This window comes from Fundulus heteroclitus, unplaced genomic scaffold, assembly GCF_011125445.2.
Source record: "Fundulus heteroclitus isolate FHET01 unplaced genomic scaffold, MU-UCD_Fhet_4.1 scaffold_70, whole genome shotgun sequence".
NCBI lineage: Eukaryota > Metazoa > Chordata > Actinopteri > Cyprinodontiformes > Fundulidae > Fundulus > Fundulus heteroclitus.
The window spans coordinates 520366-547194 of record NW_023397143.1 but is presented as its reverse complement, the minus strand read 5'-3'; the positions used below and the strand labels follow the sequence as shown (position 1 = coordinate 547194).

Below are 26829 nucleotides of genomic sequence, written 5' to 3'. Positions count from 1 at the left end.
CGTTGGATGCATCAGAGACGGACAGGAAGCTGAGTAGAGGGAGCTGGTGGACCACTTTGTGGCGTGGTGTGGAAACAATGATCTCAATCTGAATGTGGATTAAACAAACTAGATGATTGTAGATTTCAGGAGAAAAAGGAATAGTACCAACACCATAACCATACTGGGAGAAGAGGTGGAGGAGTATACATCGGTGTTCATCTAGAAGGCAAACTGGACTGGAGATGCAAGTCTGAAGCTGTCTGCAAGAAAGGACAGAGCAGACTGTACTTCCTGAGGAGGCTTAGGTCCTTCAGGGTTACGCTCATTTTTAATAAGTGTAGCACAGAACCCTGGATTTAAAGAAGCTCAACAAGCTAATAAAGAAGGCAGGCTCTATTCTGGGGACCCTTCTAGAACCTTTAGAGAAGTTCTTCAGCGTTATGCTTTTTCCTCATTTGTTTCAGTCCAGCTTCAAAGGTTTCTAGTCCTTATAAAGCTGCAATGTTTCTGGATCTTTTTATTTGTGTCCCACTTCTATAAAAATGATGGGCTTGAATTGGACTTGAGTTTTGTTAACTTTGGAGAGTTTTATTTTAAAAGAGGAATTTACATTCTAAACTATTTTGAAATATTATAGTGTTTTTTTATTATGTCCATTTTTAAGGCTTCCTTTACTTTGGAAAAACATTAATTGTCTAATCAATTCATTAGAGATTATTTATATCCCATCCATGTACAGCAAATCTTCTTCAAAATAATCTTTCAAAGAGAAGCAGGTCCAATTCATGTTTAACTATATTGAAATCATTTTGGTCCAAATTAAGTTCCCATTAATTCTGTTTATTACATGGATCCAATTTAGATCCTGGTACAGTGTATAGTTTAGCATAATGCAAATTATTACAGTAAAACTCAGTTGATAATGAAAGGCCAGCTGGTAAGACGTTATCAAAAGAAATCCAGTAAACTGAATCAAGTTGTTGATTTTCCACCAATCCTCCCTCATGAGCAAGCTTCTGGTGACGCTGGAAAGAAGGTACTCCCATTTCATGGGAAGAAACCTCAAACAGAAACCAGGAAAAGTATGAGCAGCCATCTGCTGCAAGTCACTGGAGGTTGAGAGGACAGAAACAGGGCAGGAACAAAACGAGAGTGGACGGGTGTAGTTTATATTGGAAAACAAGAGATTTTAGCAATTGCTACTTCAGGACAGAGACCTTGTTACGTAGAGGCTCTGAGTGAGGAGTACTTTTTGTGAGATAGAAACCCTGAGATTACATTAAGTTTAAGGTGGTAATAGTTTAGCCAACATTGCTTCCGAAAAAACAGACAGCAAGACATGGTGGCACTGAACAAGAGCTACTTCATATGGGAATATGAAGAGATTTCATAATTTAAGACAGTGAGAGCTCATTCAACACCTTTGTCCAGGCAAGAGACAAAGCTTAATACAAAAGCACTGTACCATGGGTACTTTCCATGAAAAAACTAAACAAAAACAAAAACACTGAATAAATAGCTGCAACAGCTCAATTGCAAGCCAGACAAAAACACAGAGTAGGGGTACTTTCTAAGGGAAGAAAAAGAAATGATAGATGTAATGGCGGCTATAGTTAAGTTAATAGTAAAATTGGAGAGTAGTAGGAGAATGTAGCAGAGTGAGGGAAATGGGTCTTGATGTCCTTCAGCAGCCTAAGCTTATAGCAGCACAAGCAGTTATAGCAGCATAACTACAGATAGCTCAGGGTAATCTAAGCCACGCTAACTATAAACTTTATCAAAAAGTAAAGTTCTAAGCCTAGTATTAAAAGTAGACAGGGTGTCTGCCTCACAGACAAAAACTGGGAGTTGGTTCCACAGGAGAGGAGCCTGACAACGAAAAGATCTGCCTCCCATTCTACTTTCAGAGACTCCGGGAACCACCAGTAGACCTGAGCTCTGTCAATAGCTCCATTCCAGAAATAGACACAAATAAACTTCAACGCATAAAAGGTTTTTGTCCAGAATGTTTTTTTTCCCCAGCATAAAACCCGAATTTACCTTCATTTTTTCAAAATGGTTGAATTTTCAATGCGTTATTGCTCTTGCATGTTTTGGAAATGGTTTTTAACATTTTTATATTTCTTCTTCCCTACTCAATGAAGGCATAAGTAAACCATTTCAAAATGCCCTCCATTTAAGAACGACACTAGAAAACAAGAAAAGCTCTAATTTAAGCAAGTATGTAAAAACTAAATCCAAAATAAAACAGTTGTGTTGGATATTTTCACCAACAGTTTTCTAATTAATCGGCTAACAGGAAGAGAAGTCTCCAGCCGGATGTATAGTAATTCAGGATTTAAAGAGTTGCCAGAAGATCCGCAGAGAAACAAAAGTTGAAGACAAAGAAGACTTTATTATGACTGTAAACATCTTTTAAATGTACAGTGTTGTATGGGCCGTTTTCAGTATGGTTTAATATTAAATTTATTATGAAACCAATGTGTAAAACTGCAACGCAGTTAAAGTGCCACTTTCAAAATCTTGGAAGAATATCTTCCAAAAGTGCCTAATGAGTGACTTTTCAACTACAATTTGTATCCCAAAGTACCAAAGAGGAACATGTAAGTAGAGTACAAGTCAAGTATCATTTACAACACGAGTTCTGACAATTAAATCATAGTTGCGAAACTTTTAAATTACTCCCCCGGTATCCTAAAAACAAAGAAAAAACAGAAATGTCAAGCACAAAAAGCAGGTTGGTCCTTGTGCTTGAGCTTTTAAGACAAAAATCTCAAAAGGGGACCAAAAGACAATTTATAGCCTATTTAATACCCGACTCTGATATAATTAAGGCACAATCAAACGTCTAAAACTGAATTATGTACTTTGTCTTGAAATAGGAGGTTTTGAAATCTACAAATACTAAGAAAGGGAGTGGAAGTTAACAGAAGACATGTAAACTGATCAGTAAATTAAGCGTCAAGTCAGAAAAATGTAGCTGAAGAGTAATAAAAAAAACAAGCTGACGTGTTGGATATGGGGCAATACAGATCGACCGACTCATAAGGAAAGAGGGAAGCGTCAGGATCTACACTTTAGTGCAGCTTGTTTCACAGTGTTTTAACTATTTTTCAGGGTAAAAAAAAAAAAGAAAAGAAAAAAAGAACAGTGGTTATGGTTTGTTTTCCATCAAAATCAGTAATCTGCTTCTGGATGAAATCATACACCTGGTTGCTCGTTTCGATTGTTCTTAGTTCCTTTTCAGAGTTCTCCTCTCAGTCGGGTGTGCAGGTCCTCCTGGTCGATCTTGCCGACATGTTCGTGCCAGCGGTGATGAGCCAGCAGGGCCACGTTCCGGGCCGAGATGGCGCTCATCTCCATGGCGCTGGCTGCCCACTCCACTGCGTTGAGGTAGTACAGCCGGTTGTGCAGGACGAACGGCGGGGTCCTCCGGTGCGGCGGACGGTACGACGGGTAAGCGAGCCAAGGGGTCTCGGACACAGAGTCGTAGGAGAGGAACATGCGCCGCAGCTCCTCCTCGGTCAGCGATTCTGAGGAGAACACCTTCCAGACCTTGGGGTGGCTGGCGGGGGGTCGCTTGTAGCCGTCAGGGATGTGCACCGGGTCCAGAGAGCTCAGGCTGTTGATGGCGCAGCCCTTGGAGTCCGTGGTGAGGATGTCGGACACGGTGAACTCCGAGGCCGGCTCGGCGGTCCCCAGGTAGGACACGTTCAGGGTGCCGTGCACCAAAGTGCTCACCGTGCGGTGGTAGAGACCCGGGTAGTGAGTCGGGATGGGAGGGGAGAACCCCGAGAACGTGATGTCAGACTTTCCCTGGTGAAGTGGCGTCGCTATGACAACGATGTCGTACAAAGAGTGCGCCGCGCCGGACTCTCCGACGTAGTTAACTTCATAGTAGCTGACGGTGTTGCCTGAAAACAGAGAGCGGAGGGAACTTGGGTAGAAAAACTTTTAGCGGAGGGAAAAAGTCTGTTTTTTTCCTTAAACGCAGCAGGAGTTACCTCTCTTTGATGACCGAGCTTTCACTGAAATGGAGGTCACTTTGGCGGGGATGAGATCACTTTTGCTGTGGTAGAGGAGCCCAGAGCACACTTTCTTGTTGCCACCATCCACCGCCCAAAGGCCCGAATCCGCCCCAGCCAACGACACCGCCCCTAAAACGTTACAGTTCCATGTTAATCTGGAGGCGGTGAAGATATCTACAGCTCTCCGCCACTTCCGTCAACGAGATAATGATTTTTTTTGTGCAGTTCAGAAATCTGGCAATCTTTGGAGAGCGGTATAAAGAAAGCTATAATAAGTACATAATAGGTACATAATAGTTATGTTTAGTAATTTGTCATTAGCGAAGTATAAAACAGAGCAAACATGCAGCAGAGAGTGGTGAAACCAAACTAACTTTTAGGTCTATGTGCAAAAGCTATGGAGGAAAATTAAAACCACCCTTAAAACCTTCCCACCATGAAACAAGGGTGGTGGAAGCATCATGCTATTGGGATGCTTTTCTTCAGCAGAGACAGGTAAAAAAAAAAAAAAAAAAGATCACAGTTGATGGTAGGATGGATGGAGCTTTACACCAGGTAATCCTAGACTCCCAGCAGGACAAAGACTCTAAACATGCGGCCATATCTGCAACAGCATGCTAGGAGCACGAGTCTCAAACTACGGTCTTTAGTCAAATGTAAACGAGTCTCTGCTTTAAAAGGAGCTATTCAAACATCAAAGTAAAGAGCAGGACTTTGTGGAACTGAACTGGCATGTTGAGAAGGCAATTCATCGATTAAAATCAGGTATGTTGGGCCGGGGACTCATCTAAAAAGCTGCATTTCCATGTGTTAGGATGGCCTAGTCAAAGTCCAGATTTAAATCCAGTGAATAATCCAGGGCAGGATGTTGTTCAGACAGTCCTTGTTCAAGCTGACTGAGGCTGAGCTATTTTATAAAGAACGAGACCAAATCTCAATATCTACACATGCAAAGCTGGTAGAGAGTCCACAAGAGTGACAGGGATAATTGCAGCAAAAGATGGTTCTACAAATGCACAACTTTATAGATTATTTGTAAATTGTTATGAACTACTTTGTCACTGTTATGAACTACTTTGTATTAATCAATACAATACATCAAAGCTTGTGGTTGTAATGTGACAAGACTGTAAGGGAGGCGTGAACACTTTATCGAGGCATTGCATGTTTGGAACACGTACCCACAAAGCCATTGATGCGGACGCTTTGGCCGTAGTTCACGCGAGTAATGGGTGCCACCATGTCGTTAAGGAAGACCTGAGAAAAGCCTTCGCCCATCATGGCCTCCTCCAGCGTTTGATTTATCAGGGTGAGGAAGCCGTCGCCTCCCATGGCATGCAAGAGCCTGTCCACGCTGGAGAACGAGTAACCGTACTGCTGGTACTGGTAGATCCTGTCAACAATGGGAGATGACAGCAGCATCAGATCCCCTGCAACACTTTGTGGCCCCATGCTGAAGCGTCACACACAAGATCAGTGACATCTTAGACTTAGACAAACTTTATTGTCATTTTTGTATGCACAGAGTGCGTACAGAACGAAATTTCATTTGCATACAGCTTGGGAATTTCAGTGAATTGCAGTGGATTCCAGAATAAAGTAACTTTGCAGGATAATAAAGTAACTTTGCAGGATAATGAAGTAACTTTGCAGGATAATGAAGTAACTTTGCAGGATAATGAAGTAACTTAGCAGGAAAATAAAGTAACTTAGCAGGAAAATAAAGTAACTTAGCAGGAAAATAAAGTAACTTAGCAGGAAAATAAAGCAACTTTGCAGGATAATAAAGTAACTTTGCAGGATAATGAAGTAACTTTGCAGGATAATGAAGTAACTTAGCAGGAAAATAAAGTAACTTAGCAGGAAAATAAAGTAACTTAGCAGGAAAATAAAGCAACTTTCCAGGATAATAAAGTAACTTAGCAGGAAAATAAAGCAACTTTGCAGGATAATAAAGTAACTTTGCAGGATAATAAAATAACATTGCAGGATAATAAAATAACTTTGCAGGATAAATACAGTAACTTTGCAGGATAAATACAGTAACTTTGCAGGATAAATACAGTTCAAGGATAAAGTGCACAGTGATTTCCCAGTACAGCAATTTTAATTCTCACCTCATGAATTTGTCCAGAACACTCTCCACCCACATCTGCATGCGGATGAAGCTGAATCCATATCGCCAGAGCATCCTGAAGAAGTTCACGAGGAACCAATCGCTTTCCTCAAACACGAGCTCTTTCCCATCAAAGATCGCCATTTTAGAGGGGACTTCTTTTCTCTGAGGAATACCTGGTGGCAGGAACGCATCGATAGGGTTTCCAGTCTTAGAATAGACTTTTTACTCTGATTATCTGTCAAACAAGCGACGTTTGTGTTGAGCCGCCTACCCAAGGCGTCGATGAACTGCTTCATGTGCAGATTCAGAGGATGGATCACAGAGCCGCCGGTCTCGTACTCATAATCCCCCATCTTGACCGTCGCCAGTCGCCCTCCAACCGTCCCCGACTCAAACACATCGATCTTGACGACAGGTCCAAACTCCTCCCTCAGGTAATACGCCGCAGCAGTTCCACCGATGCCTGCTCCTATCACAGCTAGAAAAAGGAGCAGAGGAAAAATGTGTGCAAAAGTTTTGCGGTGAACAAAAAGGTCCATATTCTGGATTGTGCAAAATCATCAATCTTCCATGGAGTCTTCCTCCTTTCGCCCCCCAGATTACTCCCAAATTATTGTAAACATTTAAAGCAGCTTTTATGAAACACACCACAGAACAGCTACATTTTATCTAAAGTCTTAAAAGTGCAAAATCCACATCATGTGTTTACATTATATATATATATATATATATATATATATATATATATATATATATATATATATATATATATATATATATATACACACACACACACACACACACACACACATTAGTTTTCTTTATTTTCACCAAATTATGAGGACCTGCACATACGGTGCATTGAGCCTCAAACTTATTTTACTGAATGCAGTGCTTGATCTGAATATTCACTTTTATCCGTCCAAGTATGGCTGATCAGAAGCATCCCTGACTCCTCTGTTTGTTGCAGGGACTCCTTTGTGTTTATCACAGCTTAGGGTGTACTTGCCTATCTTCTTGGGCTGCTCCTGCAGCTGTGGAGCTGAGGCCAAACTTCTCCTCCCAGAGTGCCATAGTCCCAGGAGCAGCAGGGCTCGCAGTGACAGCGTGCGTAAAGTCATCGTGGGCGTCTACAACTCTGCACCCTGAAGCATCTGGGCATTAAGGAAGAAAAAAAAAAAAAAAAAAAACAGGAGCCATTATTAACTTCTACTTAGGGTCAAAGTTCACTCCCGGACTTACAGATATCCACTAAACGGCAGCGTGAAGCACTCGGATCTCTGCTTAAAACTGTATTTATTGTCAAACCGCGCAGAGAAAAGCGCACCAATAGCTTTCTAAAGTCAGGTTCACTGATACTCACAATTTCAAAAGTCACCACAGAAGTGTCGATTCGCAAGCAGCTTTTACAAATGTACACTTAAAGGAAAACATTAAAGAGTGCTGAAGTCGCCACTAAACGCTTTAAAAAACAGAAACAAACTGTTAGTAAAAGCAGAAAGTGAAGTAACTAACTGAACCAGTTTAAGCGATTGAGTCACGACGGGGGGAACCATGAACGTTGCTCCCAGCGTGAGACCGACTTCCGGGCCTCGGCCTTCACAATAAAAGGCCCTTACGTAGTTGACCACAGATGAACTACTACAGCAATAATAACTTTACTTAACCATATTTAGTTATTATTTTGGTTATTTTCTAAGCCAGTCACCAGTTAAGTAGGTTTATCCAACAAGTTAGACACATTTAATACTAAAATTAAGACCCATTAGTTCACTTAAAAACAAATTAGTTTAGATCCTTAATCGCGGCCTAAAGTTTTTCATTGTTAGAAGCATATTAGTGGTCTATATATTTCGTTTTGTAAAACGCCATTCCGACGAAATCCGAGGTGTCGGCTTTTATTTTGAAATGTTCCAGGAAGCAGGCGGAAGTTGTCATTCTCTGCCTAAGAAACGGAAGAAAGGCGGAAATGACCGAATCATCATCTCTAATCTTGGACCATGCGTGAGTGGAGGTGACCTTAGTTGTTAGCAAATTGTGAAGAAACGTGTGCGCCGCAGTCGGACTTCCGGTCTGGTTTGAATGAAAAGCTGGTTGTGAGTGTTTTTTAAAGGAGCAGAGGTGGGGGTCCGCAGAGATGGCAGAAGCACATCAGACACGCGTGCAGAAGGTGGTCGAAGACATGGTCCAAGGTCTGGAGAGGGATCACATCCGGAAGATGCAGGTAAGCCTTTTCTTCTGCCGACACGGTGCTTTTGTTGACCCAACATGGCCTCCTGACACGCCGGTGTCTCGTGCTGCAGGGACGCATGTTCAGATGCAGCGCAGAATGCTGCGATCGCCCCTCTGAGTCCATGTCCCAGGTCCATCAGTGCATCGAGAGGTGTCACACTCCTCTAGCCCAGGCTCAGGGACTGGTCACCTCAGAGCTGGAGAAGTTTCAGGTGAGGACCTCTACCCCTTACTGACCTTCTTATACATAAAAAAATAAAAAACACTGATCAGCACCTTCATTTCTACAACCACAGATTTACAGAGGAGGATGTAATGATGAAGGTTACACGCAGCATACATTTGTTAGTAGTAATTCAAGGGTCTGTACCAGTAATGCAGTGCAGGTGGAACAACAGCCACCATGTTAAAGTCCCCTTATAAAATATCTATTTAGAAATCCCCTCAGATCTACAGCACATTCAGAAACAATTGACACCAGAAACACGTACTGGATAAAAATACTCACTTTTTCCTCATGATTGACCATTAAATCAGAATGTTTTTTTTAGGCGAGTTAGGATTAATCAAAGGAATTCATGTTCGCTAAATGCCAGATTAATGAAAATGTATCCCTTCAAAGTCAGAATATCACATAGGCCAATATCCCTTTGGGTTTAAACAATTTGTCTGCCTTGCCTTTAAGCCTGTATCTTTGTCCGTAGCTTAAAGCCTCAACCTTTGTAATTGGATGTTGGAAGCTCTATTATATGTTAGACTGGTGTCAGTTAATCAGTCTGACGCCATTACTGTAAAATCTGAATCTTCGAAGATTCACGCTTTATATCCCAATAATATTTTTCCAGCCTCTTGAATGGATCTTCCCTTGATCCCCACACTTCATATAGATTTTCCTGACAGAGACACTAAACATCCTGATAACGAGGGAGACAAAATTGAGTTGAAGAAATGTGGTTTGACTGCAGTCAACCATGTTTTCCTTATATCGTCCTGCTCCAACATAAAAGTTGTAGTTTTAGACATTTTATTCATGTAAAATCTGCATCTACGGGACAGAAATCCTTCCAGATGTTAGAGCTTCATAAATCATATTTATACAGTTGGAGGCAAAAGAGCCAATAAGCAGAGAGATTTTTGTTTTTTTTATTTAGAGGGCTAGTCACTTAGGTGGCTCTCATCACGGTTAATTTCTATAAACACAGCACGATATTTGATAACCATTGAATTCAATGTGATAATTTAACATTTGGATGGTACCTGTGGAAATAAAACCCACTTTTATTCTTTATCCTGTCATCTCCTCAACACTTTTTCAGGATCTTATTAAATGTATCAGTTTTAGTCATGACACACAGAGCATGAACAAGTCTCCCTTGAAATATTCAAAGATTCTTTATTGTCGTGGTGAAATTTCCTTTCGGCCACTCTGGCTAAGAGAACACGTAAAAAAGACAAACAGGCAATGAACAAGGATTACAGTGCTTTTTTTTTGTTTTGTTTTTTTCTCTCTCTCATTAGAGCGTTCAAAAGATTTAACAATTAAAAAGATGAAGATTCAAAAGTTTGTATGAACTAGTAATAATGAGGTAATAAGGCACTTTTGTGTAATGATGATTGAAGGTTTCATTTACACAAATGTGCGTTTAGATATTCTGATAATAGTGTGCAAGTAACCAATAACATTAAGGTGATTGTAACGTATGATGGGCTAGTAACAGTGGGGTGATTATAAAATATATTAGTCTACCAAATATTGCATCCATACAGTTCTTTGCTGTTGTTGTTTTTGCACATGTTGTGCAACTTAAAAAAGTGTGAATTTACTGTTGAGTCATATGTGGTGACAAATAGCATTTCCTGCAACAATATAAAATGTAATTGACAATGTAATTAACAAAAATGAAATGTATGAATTTATCCAATCCAACTTTATAAATAAAGCCCTTTAAACACACAGAGACCAAAGTGCTGTACAAAAACCACAAATATAAACAGCATAAAATGCATTTAGAGTTTACTCTAATTGTTAAAAATACATTCTGAAAATGATGTGCATGAAACCTGGATTTGTATAACTAGAAATGAATCTGCTAAATATATTAGTGTCCTCAGAAGATGTTTTGAGAAGATGCAAATTTTTCAACAAAGGGGATTTTTTTCATCTGTAAAGTATTACGGGAATAAGAATAGAACTAGTTGTTATCACTCTGTTTAAATTAGTCTTCAGAACTTGTTTACAGTATGTTTTGCTTAGAAACAAAAGCTCTGTTTTGCCACAAAACAAACATAATTTTTTTTTTTAAGATTACAATATCTGTCTTTCCAAAATGAACTTAGTTTGAACTATCTTACGCTGTGTTAAGTTTTGTTGCTGCTGTTTAATTTATATAATCTCAAGAGTAAAATTCTTACAGCTGCTTAAATGTTTCGAAGTTGCTGAAGAAAACTCTTGTTTATTCGGTTTTTGTCTTCCTCAGGACCGCCTGACCCGATGCACGATGCACTGCAACGACAAGGCGAAGGATCTGTTCGACTCCGGCTCAAAGGAGCCGGCCGTGCGGTCGCTCATGGACCGCTGCGTGGGCAGCTGCGTGGACGACCACATTAACCTGGTCCCCAGCATGACCCGCAGACTCAAGGAGAACCTGGACTCTATACAGCAGTGAGGAGCGACTAGTCTGGACTCGGTAGACGGGGGATTTCAGGGCGAGAACCAATAAACGACGGGAAGAGGGCAGTCCAAAGACCGATGGTTATTGTGAGATTTGTTACCCGAGCTTCAAGTTAGTGACTTATCTAAATAAAAAAAAAAAAGAACTCCAGTGTCATGTTACAATGTTTAAACAACGCAGTCATGGTAGATTTCTTTGAATCCGTTTTATCTTAAATAGAGCAGTGCTCCATCATTTGTACCTCGTGTGAAGGATTTGCTACGCAGCTCCTCCCAGGTCCGGATACGCCCGCAGTTTTTAGTCCTCTTTTTCTGTGATTGTGTCTACCTCCAGTGTTCAGATCGGTTTATATGTATGAATGAGAACTACAGTAAAAATCTCAGTAATGAGCAGCTTTTCTATTTGCAGCTTTTAAAAACAATTGGAACATTCTAATTTTTATAAAATATGACAACAGTGAGGAAAGTTGGTGTCAAAAACATAAATGAAGCCGACGTTAAACCTCCTAATCTGTTAGAATTCAAATCTAGAACCTGTTTAATTGTGCTACCTGTCTGATCTTCATCCCAGAGGTATAAAGAGGTACAGAATAGATGAGGTTGGTGGTGAAGAAATTAAACTCAGAATAGTACAGCATTTATTGACTATGAGATGATATAAAAAGGAAAACGATGAAAACTAGCTGATTCCTCACCTAAAGAAGCAATTACAGGAGGTAGAAAGAGGTATTGGGTCACCTGGAGGACAAAATGTTTTTTTTTTTCTTCTTTTTATTTTAGAAAAAAAACAGACATTTGGTTTAAAGAATAAAGTCAATGTGGTGAGAGAGAGAATATTTCTGTGTCATGATTAAAGTCAAAATGTTAGGAATAAAGTGGAAATTGTATTTTTGGGAAAGGTTTGAGCGCTGATATCGCTGTTCTTTCTGAGGTTTGGTTTATGTGGGGAAAGCTGAAAGAGGAACCCCTTTTCTTCACAAATCCTGTTCTAAACTCATTTATAAAGGTCATGATTGTCAGATGTCTGTGTGCCAGTGTCATTTTGGCTTTATTCTTGATATACTTGTCCTTTATCTTCCGCTTCTCTCACATCGGGTCACGGGGGCAACAGATCCAGGAGGGAAACCCAGATCTCCCCCTCCCCAGTGACATCCTCCATTTCTTTCTGAGGGATCCTAAGCTCCTGGTGGCCGAGCCGTGGCCCCAGGGGCTTGGCCGGGGTCAGCCTGAAGAAGCTGAAGGACGCCGCCTCTATGTGGGCCCACCCACCTGCAGCTAGGAACATCAGAATCGGGTGTAGTGCTAATCCCTGGTTGCATGGGCTGGCTTTAGGGCTTTATAGTTGATATACTTTTTCAATTATTTTTTTTTGACTTCCTCATAATTTAGACAATCATAAGAGAGTATTTTATTGTCACTGTGGCAAAGTTTCTCTTTGGCCACGTCGGTTCACGTTACATATAAGGCTAAAATATCAAGGTTAAAACTGACAAACAGGTAATAAACAAGGGTTAGTGTTTATTTTTTATTTTTTTTCGTAGCACAAAATAAAATGAGTAAGAAAAAATAATTTTCTTTAGTTTTTTTCCCCTAATGACCCCAATATTTGTATGACCCAACTGGCTGGATGCAACTGATGGTAAAGTCAAACTAATCTATAACGCTGTATTCATTCTGTTATCTTACAATAAATGTTGGCTTATCTAAAAAGGTGTTATGCATGGGTCCAACATTAAGAAGTTAAGAACATGATTAATGATTGACTGCCGGGACTGGAAGTTCAATGCTCTATGTGTGGTTTGATTGCCCCCAAACGGTCAAAATAACACATCAAACCATCCATTGTACCCGCTTACGTTTACAGGTGGTGCTGATCCATATGTCCAGATGTCTTTGGGTGAAAGGAAGAACAAAGAGAAGGTTTTGCACGCCCAAGGGCAATTTATGTTAATATTACAGGAGGTAAGTTAGGAAAATGCAGTTAGATTTGAAAGATATTTCTTGTTTGTTTAAAGAAAGTGATTTTAGTGCTTTTACATTGGTTTGAAACTAGAACAATGAATTTGTCCTATTTTTTGGTTTAGAATTTTTTGGCTTGCTCAGTTAGTCCTCAGTACTCAGATTTTATTAATTTAGGAATTTCCTGTTTTTTTAATTTTTTATTTCTCACCTCATAATACTTAATTGCAAAAACAGTAAAAACTGAAAAGGAGCCAATTGAGAAGAAAAGTGTGTCTGGCAGGAAGATATAAAACACTAAAATGTTAGGATTGCTTTGCTTAAATAGGTTTCATGACTTGCTTTGAAAATGATTCATACAAAATCTGGTAAAAACTTGACATTTTTAAAATGATTGGAGGAGGAAATGGGGGAGGGTTCCAACCTTTAACTGGAAACGATTAAGTTACACAAGAAAAGTCATCACACTATACTGATATCTTTACGACTTCACTCATAAACACACGTCTGAGTACCTGTAATAAGACGAGGTCAGATTGTGTTATAGCACCACAGCCCGTATAAAAGGCCAGTTTTATTGGCAGTGAAGAGATCTCTTTTGCAAAACATAAAACATCCATAAAAATAAAATAAAACCCAAAAAGAAACAAGTTTAACAATGTTTTTTTTTTTTTTTTACATGAGGACGGCTGTACAAAGTTTGCCAGAGATGCAGAGGAGTTAAAATACATCTCATTTACAACTGAGAATCCACCAGCTTCTCAAAACGTTTTGGAGGTAACGACAAGTTTACAACATATCCAAACAGGAAGTGAACAGATTACCTGAACGAAAGCAGACAGAAAAGGTAAATGCACAGATTTAGGTAAATGCTCAGCTACATGTTTCCATTAGCGGGGAAGATTTTAACTCGAGTAACTCAAAACAGTCGTAACTCCCTCATCAGGGGCCTGACTGAACATCTAGTGAGAGTGCAGGAAACCAACACTGCAGGAAACCTGTGGAAATAAAAAGCGTAGTTTCAGGGGGAAAAAAACGAAACAGAACCTCGTGAAGATGGAATCAAAGATCGGACACGAGTACGATCTCAACGATCTGCCACAGAAGAGATTGGAAAGAAATCTGTCTGGACTTGATGATGCTTCCATAAATCTGAGGCGTAGACGGGAAGCTGCTTTGTTGGAAAACTAAACAAAGACACAAGCTAGAGTTTTAAAAAGTGTTAAAATAGAAGAAAAAAAAATCTCCTTCAGAAGCATCTTCTTATCCTCATCGTCTTCATATTGAACAGTTTTCTTTACGCTGGCTGCCTAATGTCACACGTGAAGCAGATTCTATAATCTTTCTATAAAATATGTATTTATATTTTAATAAAAGCAGAATTCATGTTTGCCAGAGTAAATCTGGACCATCACTATGAAGACAATGAGACGGCTTGAGGAGTGTCTGATATATGACGATCCTGTTTAAAACGTGCACTGATGCCTCATCACATTGTCCCTGTTATTTTTTCAATGGTATAATCCAAACCTTTAAATAATAAAAAAAAGGTATTAAACATAACTAAAAAAAAAAAACTCTTAACAGATATCTCCATCACCATAACCTGAGGTTCTTAAACTCTATATAGTGGTCCAGCACACAATGCAGACGATTCATGGCAAAGGAAGACGATGAAGCTCATTGCAGACAAAAAGGTGGTCTGATCCCTTCTGAACGGTTTGCTCTGTGAAAAAAAAATTCAAAATGTGCTAAAAATACTGCCCGTATGGATGCAACAAACGCCCCCACACTCCACAAAGCTACAAGCATGCAGTCCGTGTGTGCAAGAGGAGTCCAGTGCTCTGGTGCCTTGCAGCACGTAGTCTTTGGGCGAACGACTCCTTGTCGCCACGGGAATGGTAGCAGCTAAATGCTGGTTGGACAGATATCAGGACGCGGCGCGGGCGGCGCTCTCTGGCTCCGAGGAATCTGGACGGTGGTCTGAATGAGGCGACGTGTACAGGAAGTTACAGCACACATACAGGGGGAATGATAACAGGCGGCTGTCCAGGTTCATCACCACGTACTCCTGTAGGGTTAGAAGGGAAAAGTCGATTATTAAGACGCATCTGCAGACTGAGACGGCTACACCTGCGGCATGGCAGAGCTCTCTGACCTGGTCCTTCTCCAGGGTGAGGAGCTGGTAACCCGTAGAACGGCTGCAGACCAGCTTCCCTCGGCTATCAAAGGAGGCCAGACGTAACCTTCACCCAGAGAAAAAAAAAAGGTTAAAGTTATGCCTGTAAAAGCAGGGGAATGATAGTATAAACAGGTATACAAACAATGAAAACAACTGGTTTCCAGCTGGAATGTTTTAATAAGTTGTTCCATTGTTTGGAACAAAGCTTTTTCACAAGTCTTATTTTTTCCAGATTTCAAATTCAAGACTTTTCAGGAAGTCTTTTAGAATATTGTAGACATTCGCAAACAAACCATTTCCTCTGTTGCGTTTGACTGTCTCTATATTCCACCTATTGCAAATCAATGCAGAGGATGTGTTCCCATTTGTGTATTAAAGGGATAATTCACATATTTTTTTATTTTTTATGGACAAAAATAGATCAAAATCAAATAGTTTTTTGAAATAGGACTATTTTGATCACTGCTGTTCTTTATACTGTAATTTACAAGCTGTATGCAACTAAATTTTGTTCTGTATGCACTCTGTACATACAAAATGACAAAGTTGTCTAAGTCTAAGTCTAGTTGCTATATCTCAAACAGTCAAATGTGGATGGTTTTATCCATCACTTTCTTTTTTAAAGCTGGGTTTTATACTCTGTACCCTTATGATCATAGTAACATATGCACACGTTTACTTCTAATATCAGTAAATAACGTATCAGGCATCATAACTGGTAAATAAATAATTATCATACAACTACTTAATCTATACTTTTTTAACCTAGTTTTAAAAATGTTCAAAGTTAGTTATTCTCTCTACCGGTAAGCATTTCTTCCATTGAAAATAAATCTTAACATCTAAATGGTTAATAGACGTGTAGGGTTAATTTAGTAGATATTTGGTTTAAAAGTTTTTTCCCTGTCTAGAACTAGTTTTAGAGATTTAATTCAATTACATTTTATTTATATAGGGCCAATTCATGAAACATGTCATCTCGAGGCACTTTACAAAGTCAAATTCAATCATATTTAACATAGATCTGTTTTACAGAACAGCCAGTCCCAAACTCTGACCTTTTCTTTATTAACCTAACGCTTGACTAACTGAGCCGTCTATTCAGGACACTTTTTTATGCTCAGATAATACATAACTCCAGGCCTACTATCTATGTAGTGAAAACCTATTTTTTTTAATACCAATTAAACTCTTCTCATCTGCCTTGGCAACATCCTCCTGTCCAGTCTGTCTTGATGCGTAAGTGACAATTTTCTTTAATGATGCCAACTGAACTTTGTCTCTGATGATATTTAGGAAGCGTCTTACTGCCAGCACCCATCCTCTGGTTCAATCCAGTGTTAAGATGTAAAAACATTGCCCCACTTACCACTAGTCTCTGAGGTTTTTGCCCATAAATAAAAACCACAGAGCATTTTCCTCTAATATTATTACCGCAGCATCACAGCTGAAAATAGGGTGAAATGAGTTTTGCATCTTTCTGACATTTTTACATTGTTTGCAGAACATTTTAAGACAACTTTTAGACCAGGACGTTTTGCTCGTTTTAAACCAAGACCAAATGTACAGCTCTAGATAATGACTACAAACCACAGTATAATCGACTTACAGACGACAATCGTGGTCATTTGTACATTATGTTTAATCAAAAAACACTTTAACTGGATATTCGTACTTTGCAGGTAAAGTAGTAACGAGCGGTGCAAATGTTAGGATGATACAGTAAAGTAAGTCGACTGAGTTTCCCACCTGTAAGCCAGATGCCTTCGCGCTTGTAGACTCACAGCGCCCCCACATGGCTGACTGAGTGTATTCCTTTTAAAGACTATAAAGCGGTTTGTGTAAGTGACCAACAGGTCAAACCCAAAGTTGAAGCCCGTCCACCGCCAGCAGTACTGAGACAGAGAAAGAGTTGGTTATTTCTCTGTACAGAACTATATATATAGTCCAAAAATAAAGATAATCATAACACTAATGCCTACAAACTCACATCTCCATCTTTAGTCAGCTTCCGGCCACACCTCATGCTGTTCTGCTCAAACTCATCTTTGTTAGACTCCTGAGGTCTAAACACAGAAAGGCAGCGTTAGTTTCAAAGCAGGGTGCAACGTCTACGTTGCGATAGGTTTTTTTTTCACTTTCCCAAAACTCATGACCGTAGTTTATAGTCAGGGTCTCACCCATTATCATTGTCAAATTCTGTCCGGAGCATAGCGAACCACTGGTTTTTGTACATCGCCGTTAGCCACTCTATAACAGGAATCATGGACACAAATCATTACCAGAGAGAATACAAACCATCCGAATATCGTCTAAGTAGGACATTGGAGCATTTAAGACGTAAATGTCCTCACCAGGGGGCAGAATATTGTCTCGCTCCAGGATGCGTGCAGATGCCAGATCGTTAATGATGTACTGGAGACGTACAAGCTTGAAGACTGAGCGAAACGCCACCCCTTCCTCCGTGTTTAAGAATGGCTCCTTTTCGCACAGGTCTGCGCGTCAATGTTTTTAACGATAAACAAAACGAGAGTTTCTGGTAAGAAGCAGCGACGCAACATGCAGCTAAAGTCCGAGAAGACGCAGCGGACGTCACCTGTCCTGCGTTTGCAAAGCCAAGCGTCAGCATCGGCAAGAAGCTGCTTGATTGGTCCGTCCCACGAAGGGTTGAGCTGCAGAAACATCCACTGCACCGAAATCAAGTTATAAAGAGACGGGTTAAATTAGGCTCATGTTAAAATAGACAGAATGAGCATGAAGGATATGAACATTTCTATCTTACCTTCTTCAGAGCAGTGTATACGTCCATCTCTACCTGCATGACAAATAGGTCTGAGGACTGGATGAGCAGCTCCATCACTTCAGACCTGCAGTTACACAAGTAGGGAAAATAAAGATAGATCAATAGTTTGTCTAATAAAAAAATAAATAAATCAAAGAAATGAATCTAGTGTTCCTAAAGACTTAACATTTTAAAGTTTTTCAAAAAAATAAAATTCCAGATCTCTGTTACTTTTAAGAACTTATATATATAAATTTGAAGACATGCTGATGAAGGATGGGTGGATAATGGACAAACAAACAGATTAATAGAAGACAGTGGTTAGATAATGGATGGATGGACAGAGGAAGAGAAAAATGGGTGGATGGAGGGAATAACGAAGAGAGAAAGATGGATGCCGTGATGCAGAAACAGAAGAGCAAACAGATAGGTGGACAGACAAAAGGATGGATGGACAAATAAGTGGACAGAAACAAAGGATACTGGGTAGGCAGACTGAAGGGCAGATAATGAACCAATAGATGAAGTCTGAAAATATTATGTTACCGTAATCCAGACTCTCTTTTTCAGTTCGCTGACTGGCTGAGCTCGTTTAAATTCTTCCTCAAGACTCATCTTTTTCAACTAGCCTTCTCTTTGTGACTGCCTAGTCATTATTTTAACTGTTTTTGTAACCTTTATTCCTTTATTCCACTCAGGTCTCCCGTTTTAATAAACTTTCTCTCTTGACTTGTAATTTATGTCTCTTATTTTGTGCGGTGACCTTGAATGTCCTGAAAGGAACCTATAAAAATACTAACATTAAAATTATTATTACTTTTCAGACCTCCAAAAACTGCAAAATCCAACTGTGGACGTTTCCAGACACTATGGGAGCCTGATCTCAAATGAAGGTTTGTCTGGACTGTGGTAAATAAATAAGTTTAAGAATAGACACGCTTTTACACAAAGGGTCCCCAGAACGCGTACCCAAGTTCTTTCATCAAGTCAGCATTTTGATGGGTCATCAAATTGTTTAGAAGCCACTCAAGACATCTGCAGAAGAAAAAACCCAGACAGAGGCTCAGTCTAAACACATCTACAGTTCAAACATTGTTAAAATATGTTTAAAATCTGACTTTTTCATGACTGAATCCAACCCATAGATGCTCGCACAAGCGTAGTAGCCACACACAGTCTTCGCGCTGATGTTCTCCTTCATGGTTTCACCGCACTGCTGGATCAAGCCATCCTGTAGACATGGAAAAATGTATAATTCTGATAAATATACAGATTTTTAGATGCCCAAGAGTCGAATTGTTAACTTCACATTTCAGAAAAGAGCAGAAAGTTTTCCCATGTGTACCGACCAGCTGTAGCATGCACGCAGCAGCGAGAATACTGATCACCCGGTTGGGCATGATCAGAACATCGTCCCGGTAGAGAGACCCAAAGACGACTTGCAGAGCTGCACAGACAGCGGACAAGAAAGAGCTGTGGGTAAAGAACGAGACAAGGTTACAGCCGTTACTCGGCTCTCTGCGACTTTCACCTTCAGTGTCAATGTTCTGGTCGGGGATCTCCAAGTTGATTTCCATCATGTTGGACTCCTTCCAAGAGCCGCTGAACATGCTGGAGAAATATCCAGACTGTGAAGGGGCAATAAAGACGCAGTGAGATAGAAAGAAGACAAACGTACACACTGTAAATGCACAGGCTTTTTTTTTTTTTTAACTGTCTTACCTGACAAAGATACACTTTGTGGAGGTTCCACTCCTGGCCTAAAGCACAGATACGAATATCACTGTTTTCTCCATTTATAAACAAGGTCTGATAAATGTACTTTGAGGTGCTTTTCAACTTCTTCCTGCTCAAGGAAAACAGGCAAAAAAAACAAAACACAAGAGAAAATTTTCAGTAGAATATTAAGATGAACCGATTGATGGTGAATTAAATTCTTTAAGTGGACTTGCCTGCGAGGCGTATCTAGCATGTCGTCTTCTTCATCATGTTCACTGTCGCAGTCGCACTTGGTGTTCCGCTTCCTCTTCTTGCACTCGGACCCATGTCTCCGGCTGCCGCCGGTGCCCTCGGCTGCTTCCTCTTGTCCCTGCGAGGGGGACTGGAACTTGCTGGCCAGGCTTCCCATCTCTACACAAACAGTCAGAACAAGAGCTGTAAAATCTAGGAAAGTCATGCAGTGGGAATATTTCGTTAAATATCTTGACGTCGATTGTAATAAATCTGCATTTTCCTCCATTTCTCCCTCATCATTATCAGGCAAATTCATTGTCTGTTCCATGCCAACAATGACGGCCAACAAATGGTGGATTCCAAAAAGTCCTTTTTGTGATTTTAATACCGCACGTGTGGACATTGTGATGACAATACATTGTAAAGCTCTAACAAGCCAAATTAAGTCCAGTCCTCAGCAGCTCGACGTTGTAGCAAAAGATTTTAAAGACAAAATCACTGTCAAATGTTGTTTAACACAAGACAAATGGTGCTGAACAGCATTTTTACAAACTTTAACCATAACATTGCTGTAAAAATAATGGTGATGGGGATCACAAGCTTAACAAAATTCTCATATCTCTCATATGGAAATCCATGGATAATGTTTTTTTTTCTATAGCCAACACATAGATTTAAAAATTGGGTAGCGAACTGTTAGTATTTCACACCACTTATTTTTATTTTATTTGGCCCGTTCATTTTCAATGTCAGGCAACAACCTAGGATCAAAATTAAGCCAATTCCTTTGGTAAAAATGGACCTACTTGCTTTGTCTTGGACCTCTATAGACCCTAATTTCAGGTGATGCATAATGCATCATATTTTACAGCTCTGCTCTGTCTCTCACACAGCCTTTTGGTTATCGGCATTTAGTGTGTTCAGGCAGGTTTATCAGATAAAAACATCGCATTGAACTAATTTATCAACACTAATGACTCTCACTACTTCCATTCTATAAACACAGCCGACAGCATGAAAGCTTGACACACTTTGTTTTGAGTTTGTTAAAAATATTATCCTTATAGATCATTAAAAATAACGATCTATAAAGATAAATAAACCACAAAATGTCCCATTTATCTGCATTTCATCATAACCAAATAAATTGAAGAAAATCGCCCTATTTGACACATGAACTGTTCACAGTGAACGTTCATTTATCAGACTGGCAGTATGTTCGGCTAAAAAGCACAATTTGTCCCACTTACCCGACAGTTAAGAGGTGACGAAGTGTGAGGTTTATTTTTGGGCGTTTTATAATCTATATTGACCTTTATGGAGACAGTAGAGAGAAGCTAACCCACAGTGAAGCTAACCTTACAGCTAACTTAGCTCCCAAAATCCACCAACAAAAACCCGTATGACAGTAGTTTGTCTTTCTCTGATAGGCTGCTGCTCTCTACAAGCCTCCGGACGGCCAAATGTCCTCTGGTTTCGGTTACATTTTTCTAAATGAAAAGCGAGTCCGAACCCAAAGAAAAAAGACTGCTTGCTTTGTTGTTGTTCTTCTTCTTCTTCCTGTGGTGCTTTGTGGCGGTTGGCAGACCAACTATTGAGGCGCATTACCGCCACCAGCTGGACTGTTCTTCTTCTTTTTCTTCTTTTTGTTTAATGGCAGATTGCAACCTTAGCTTTTAGGTGCATACCGCCACCTACTGTACCGGAGTATGTAGCGTGGGCCATATCAATGTGATGATTACTTTATTTATATCTATATGTACACACACACACACACACACACACACACACACACACACACACACACACACACACACACTCACACACACACACACACACATATATATATATATATATATATATATATATATATATATATATATATATATATATATATATATATATATATATATATATATACACATATCTATATCTACAGCATCTATCCCTCTCCCTCTCCCTCTCTCTCTCTCTCTCTCTTATATATATATATATATATATATATATATATATATATATATATATATATATACATATCTATATTTATATCTATATATCTATATCTACAGTATCTATCCCTCTCCCTCTCTCTCTCTCTCGCTCTCTCTTATATATATATATATATATATATATATATATATATATATATATATACATATATATATCTATATTTATATCTATATATCTATATCTACAAGTATCTATCTCTCTCCCTCTCTCTCTCTCGCTCTCTCTTATATATATATAATATATATATATATATATACATATCTAGAGTTTATCTATATATCTATAGTCTATAGTATCTACCTCTCTCCCTCTCTCTCTCTCATATATATATATATATATATATATATATATATATATATATATATATATATATATATATATATATATATATATATATATATATACACACACATATACATACACACAAACATATACATACCTATATACACACACCCATACATCTACATACCTTTTTAATCTTATAGTATAATCCTATATTCTCAAGATATTTAATAACAGCTTTCTGTATTTCCTTTATCCCCTCTCCTGTTGTTCCCATAGGCATAATATATTCTATTATGTCTATGGCTGTTCCTATTAATCCTTTCAAATTCCATTCCTCCCGCTGGACTGGAGTGTTCCTTTTGAGTGGTGTACAGGTATTCCGGGCATTATGCGCACTGTTGCCACCTGCTGTTTGATGATGGAAATTACCAGCTTAATGCAAACCATTAATCAGAACTGTAATTCATTACCTTTCCAAAATCATTTGTAATTGTTTCAGCTTTTGTTAACTATTTTGTTAATATCTCCTATGCTTCAGTCAAATGATGTTAACGTCACTGAGGCGCTTCAAGAAGTCCCCGTTGTTTGATTGGTTCATCGGAACAGCAGTCAAGCTGCCAACCAGTCCTTTAAAGAATAAAATATAAATTTAATTTACAACGCGTTGTAACATAGGACTAAAAATTACTATTTATGACATGTATAACTAAGATGATAATGATCGATGATGGTTATCAAGCTTTATGAAGAAATTGCCAAATATCGCAAGATGATTTCACAAAATACACAGAAAAAATTAAGGAAGATAGCTAGCCAGATTACTTTCATAGAATCATTATATTTTAAATATTTATAAATTTAAGGGTGAACATAGCATAGCAATGACTGTAAATACCACTGTTACTAACTAAGAAAAAGTTAACCAGAGCAGATTATTAATTATATACTCTGAGTTCTTTTTGAAATGTAATCTAAGAAAGAAAACATAAAACGTTTTGTTAGTTTATCTTCATAGAACTCTATCTGTCATGCTACAGATGCAATGTTTATGTCCATTAATACATTTTTTCATTCTCATTATTTCTAAATATATAAATAAGGAATCAAGAATCTTTATTGTCACCATGTATTACCATGGTGATTTTTTTTCTTTCAGACGGACACCGGTTCAGGATGTACACAGAAAACATATAGCACGCAGACACTACATACATAATATTTCCATACTTTAAAAAATAAAATAAATATAAAATCAGTCGATTGCACTGACCAACGTGCTTCCTAGGAAGCTTTAACTATGCAAATAGTCTTCAGGGTACAAATATGTTAATATACAACCATTATTAGTTTAAGGATGTCACCAGGATATGAATTAAAACTATATGTAAAGTAAAAATTATCACAGAAATCTGGAGGCAATTAATATATTTTATTTAAAATAAGAAAAATGATAGAAATTTGTTAAGATAACACAAGAATTCCTTTATTGTCATGCAAACGGGAAATTCGGGAAGAATTGTTATTCACACCTGAACGCTACACAGAAATGTAAATTGATATCTCTCTTAATGCAAACAAAGAAAATTGACCAGAATATATAATTTACATTGAATTACAGGTAATGGTGACCACATGTTTTAAAGCAATTGAGAAATTATATAGAGTGTTAAAATATTCAATTTCCTTTTGGGATTGATAAAATATGTTTTTAATAATTTTAAACATTAACTAAACGTATCGCTGCCAGGAGGAAATTTCCCGGATATGACGTAAAGAAGGCGGGATTTCTAGAGAGATCAGCCAATGAGCACGAAGCACCTCTTTCGCAACATTCCAATCCCTCCCACAATGTCCCCCTCCTCTCCTGCTCTTTTCCCGGAGTGTGTGTGGGACTGTGACACGTAAACCTTGTCCGCCACATTCCCCTCGCAGGATACCTTTACCTGGGGCAGGGGGAGCAGAGAAAAGACTCCTTCCCTGTCCCGAACCGGTATAATCCAGAATCTGTAAAGAAAAAAAAAAAAAAGAAAAACATGGAGGGGAGAGACGCTACTGCAGGTGAGGTTACTGTTAGCACTGTCAGTGAGTCTGACAGACAGAGAGGAAGCTGTTTGTTGTTGTCTTTTCACTCTAATGACCTGTAAGAGCAACACTTTACAACAAGCAAGGTTCTCAACCACAGCTGTAACACGTGTAAATATGACCCTGAATTTAAACCCGGCTGATTGTTAATAGATTGTTGTAAATAGAACTTAATGAACCCATTCAGATCTGGTTGAGGCTTGCCTTCAAAGATCAACTATGTGATTTGTGTCTTGATTTTCCTTTTACTCGACTTGTAGGCGCCTTTGTTGGCAGAGAGAGAGAGAAAAAAACTGCAAAGAAGGGCGCAGCTCCTAAAGAAGTGAAAGCCCAGACTAAAAGCAGGATGGAGACATTGTTTGGGTTCAGAAAGGAGGACCTGAGCTCCTGGGACAACCTGGTGGCGCTTCTGAACCGACCCACTGACCCTGCATCGCTGGGCATCTTCCGCTGCTTGTTTGGTGAGTCTAGTGTTTACGGCAGAACTTGTCGCATCAGAAAAGCCCGTGTTCATGGCCGGTGTTTTGTGCAGGTTTGCTGATGGCTATAGACGTCACACAGGAGCGGGGCCTCAGCCACCTGGACTACAAATACCTGGACGGGGCCCCTGTGTGCCGCTTTCCCCTCTTCAATTTCCTAGAGCCCCTCCCGCTGGATTGGATGTACCTGGTGTATCTGGTGATGTTCCTCGGTGGGTATCTTACTAGTTATTGTAAGAGCTCTGAAAGCGCAAGCAGATCCGTACATTCTCTCTTAAAATCTCCCTCTAGCTAAAAAAAATGCTCTTTAAAGAAACAAACATACGAATTAAAACAAATCAGCTGCTGTTTCAGTCTATTTAAAGTATCTCTTTAAGTTTAGAAGTCACATCCCACCCTGCTTCACGTCCAGAGTCTCACATATAAGGTCATAAGGATCATGATCTGTGGCTGTTTTCACAAAGATCCTCAGAGTTCTCTCAGAGAGCTCCCATGTTAGCTGAAAAATTCCTAACTAGGAGTTTTGGCTTCAGAGGGATTCAGATGCTAAGAACAACTCTGAGTAAGGAGACGACAGAAACTTTTGTCTTAGTGAGGAGGTGTGGTTGAACCCGTTGCTACGTGTGACGCTGTCTTTTAAGAGCTGTGATTGGTTGATGGTACAGGGGGAAAAAAAACACAAATGCGCACCTAGTGATCGAAGGAGAGAAATTAACTGATTAGACTGGAATAAATAAGAAATCAATGTCTGACATGATGACGAAACTTAATAAAATTTAAATAATAGTCACACAGCATCAAAATGTTTGAACGTACCTTATTCACATCCTCGTCATTATTTAGATTTGCTTATTGTTATGTTTACTCGCCATACTGGTCGTATTTGGCGAAACGACCAATAACATAAAAAATGTGTAGGTACTACATTCTTTGTACATTTCTCCAATTTGTATTTATGATTAATAAATATTTTTCCTATTGTTTATTTATCCTTACTAAAATTACGTTACGGTGCTGAAATTAATTAGTTCAACCCTATGTGGATGATAAAATATCTTATCTAATTACATATTAATAATTGCTATAGAAGCTTATGTGCTAATTTCCTCCACTGTTTATGTGGTGGATCAACCAGTCAGCTCTCTCTGCTTCTTCTGCCGTCTCTGCTTCAGACATTTTTAGGCCCGCTAAGTCCTCCTCACATTTTTCAGTTTAGGAGCTCTCTTAAGGCCTAAGATGATTTGTGAATAACCTTTTTTTTTCTTACCAAAGGAAAATTCTAAGAAAAATCTTAAAATTTTCCCCCCCTAAAGCGTCATCATTAGCTACTTTTAGTCTTAGGATTCTTTGTGAATACGGTCACTGGTCCTTTCTAGGTTTTAAAACAATTTAAATCCAACTTCTAGTGTAGAAAGAGTTCATTATAGGTTCCACGCTAACGTCATTTATCAACAAAATCAGCAGCGTGAAGAACCACATTTGAAAGTCCATTTTCATGAGCTGCGACTTAAAGTAGTCATGTCTGTTTGAGTTTATGAATTTCTCACATGGGTGTGGAGGAATCTGGGGTCGCTCTTCTTTTCAACATTACTTCGGCTTATGGATGTTTATAGACGTTTCATCACTCCTCTGCCGCCATGCTTAACACTTTGTGTGAACGTTGCTCCAGAAGCCTGGTGGTTCATTCGGATGCAACTTTGCAAATCTAATTCCTGATCAGATGTTCCATTTTGAAAGATTTCTCTCACTAACTCTTCATGACAAACCGTACTTGTGGAGATCCTGAATTTGTTCTGTGCTCTCTGGGAAATTGCGTGGTCTGCCTTTCGGGGGAACTTCGCTGGAACATTCACTCCTGTGAAGATTGGCACCAGAGTGAAACATTTTTACCTGTGGATCGTATTCCTCCCCAGGGGAATAATGGACTTCAGCTTGTTTGAAAATGGCCTGCTACCCTTCCCAGATTAATTTAAAAAAATAGCTTCTTTAAGGTCATAACTGCTGTCTTTCTACCTTGGTTTTTTTTTCTTCTTTTTTTTTTAAACACGCCAGAGCAGCAAACTGC

General features: G+C 39.1%; 4 protein-coding genes across 5 annotated transcripts in view; 2 read left to right on the top strand and 2 right to left on the bottom strand.

Moving 5' to 3' along the window:
• Window positions 1–2357: 2357 nt before the first annotated feature.
• pcyox1 (prenylcysteine oxidase 1) lies at window positions 2358–7719 on the bottom strand. Of its 2 annotated transcripts, XM_012876421.3 has the most exons (7): window positions 7493–7719; window positions 7139–7283; window positions 6401–6607; window positions 6128–6302; window positions 5192–5403; window positions 3987–4139; window positions 3226–3896 (listed from the first exon to the last, which is right to left on the bottom strand). In XM_012876421.3, the coding sequence occupies exons 2-7, from the start codon at window positions 7248–7250 to the stop codon at window positions 3226–3228; spliced, it is 1530 nt and encodes a 509-aa protein (XP_012731875.2). In that variant the 5' UTR covers window positions 7251–7283; window positions 7493–7719. The 2 variants fall into 2 exon arrangements, with proteins under 2 accessions (XP_035989803.1, XP_012731875.2); XM_036133910.1 differs by lacking the exon at window positions 7493–7719 and having other exon boundaries at window positions 2358–3896; window positions 7139–7250.
• A 357-nt stretch (window positions 7720–8076) lies between these two features.
• fam136a (family with sequence similarity 136 member A) lies at window positions 8077–12053 on the top strand. The gene is made up of 3 exons (XM_012876418.3): window positions 8077–8353; window positions 8433–8573; window positions 10839–12053. Exons 1-3 carry the CDS (start codon window positions 8267–8269, stop codon window positions 11025–11027), a joined length of 417 nt encoding a protein of 138 aa, XP_012731872.2. The 5' UTR covers window positions 8077–8266; the 3' UTR covers window positions 11028–12053.
• A 1472-nt stretch (window positions 12054–13525) lies between these two features.
• Window positions 13526–21507, bottom strand: gmcl1 (germ cell-less, spermatogenesis associated). Its single transcript, XM_012876417.3, has 15 exons — window positions 21159–21507; window positions 19908–20085; window positions 19678–19801; window positions 19487–19583; window positions 19305–19402; window positions 19074–19186; window positions 18925–18990; window positions 17956–18040; window positions 17770–17860; window positions 17528–17668; window positions 17354–17423; window positions 17164–17239; window positions 16923–17068; window positions 15150–15237; window positions 13526–15062 (listed from the first exon to the last, which is right to left on the bottom strand). The coding sequence occupies exons 2-15, from the start codon at window positions 20081–20083 to the stop codon at window positions 14922–14924; spliced, it is 1512 nt and encodes a 503-aa protein (XP_012731871.2). The 5' UTR covers window positions 20084–20085; window positions 21159–21507; the 3' UTR covers window positions 13526–14921.
• Window positions 21508–24236: 2729 nt separating this feature from the next.
• Window positions 24237–26829, top strand: part of ggcx (gamma-glutamyl carboxylase) — a 29140-nt gene continuing 26547 nt past the window's right edge. The window contains exons 1-3 of the mRNA XM_012876404.3: window positions 24237–24261; window positions 24546–24746; window positions 24818–24976. Coding sequence (XP_012731858.2) covers window positions 24237–24261; window positions 24546–24746; window positions 24818–24976 — 385 coding nt within the window. The remainder of the gene's footprint in view (window positions 24262–24545; window positions 24747–24817; window positions 24977–26829) is intronic.

Coding starts and splice junctions, on each gene's coding strand:
- pcyox1 (XM_012876421.3), bottom strand. CDS start 7,250: ATGACTTTACGCACGCTGTCACTGCGAGCCCTGCTGCTCCTGGGACTA. Junction 4,140..5,191: donor CCGCATCAATGGCTTTGTGG/GTACGTGTTCCA, acceptor GTAACGTTTTAG/GGGCGGTGTCGTTGGCTGGG. Junction 3,897..3,986: donor AGCTCGGTCATCAAAGAGAG/GTAACTCCTGCT, acceptor CTCTGTTTTCAG/GCAACACCGTCAGCTACTAT.
- gmcl1 (XM_012876417.3), bottom strand. CDS start 20,083: ATGGGAAGCCTGGCCAGCAAGTTCCAGTCCCCCTCGCAGGGACAAGAG. Junction 19,802..19,907: donor ATGCTAGATACGCCTCGCAG/GCAAGTCCACTT, acceptor TTCCTTGAGCAG/GAAGAAGTTGAAAAGCACCT. Junction 19,187..19,304: donor CTGCGTGCATGCTACAGCTG/GTCGGTACACAT, acceptor CCATGTCTACAG/GATGGCTTGATCCAGCAGTG.
- fam136a (XM_012876418.3), top strand. CDS start 8,267: ATGGCAGAAGCACATCAGACACGCGTGCAGAAGGTGGTCGAAGACATG. Junction 8,354..8,432: donor ATCACATCCGGAAGATGCAG/GTAAGCCTTTTC, acceptor CTCGTGCTGCAG/GGACGCATGTTCAGATGCAG. Junction 8,574..10,838: donor CAGAGCTGGAGAAGTTTCAG/GTGAGGACCTCT, acceptor TGTCTTCCTCAG/GACCGCCTGACCCGATGCAC.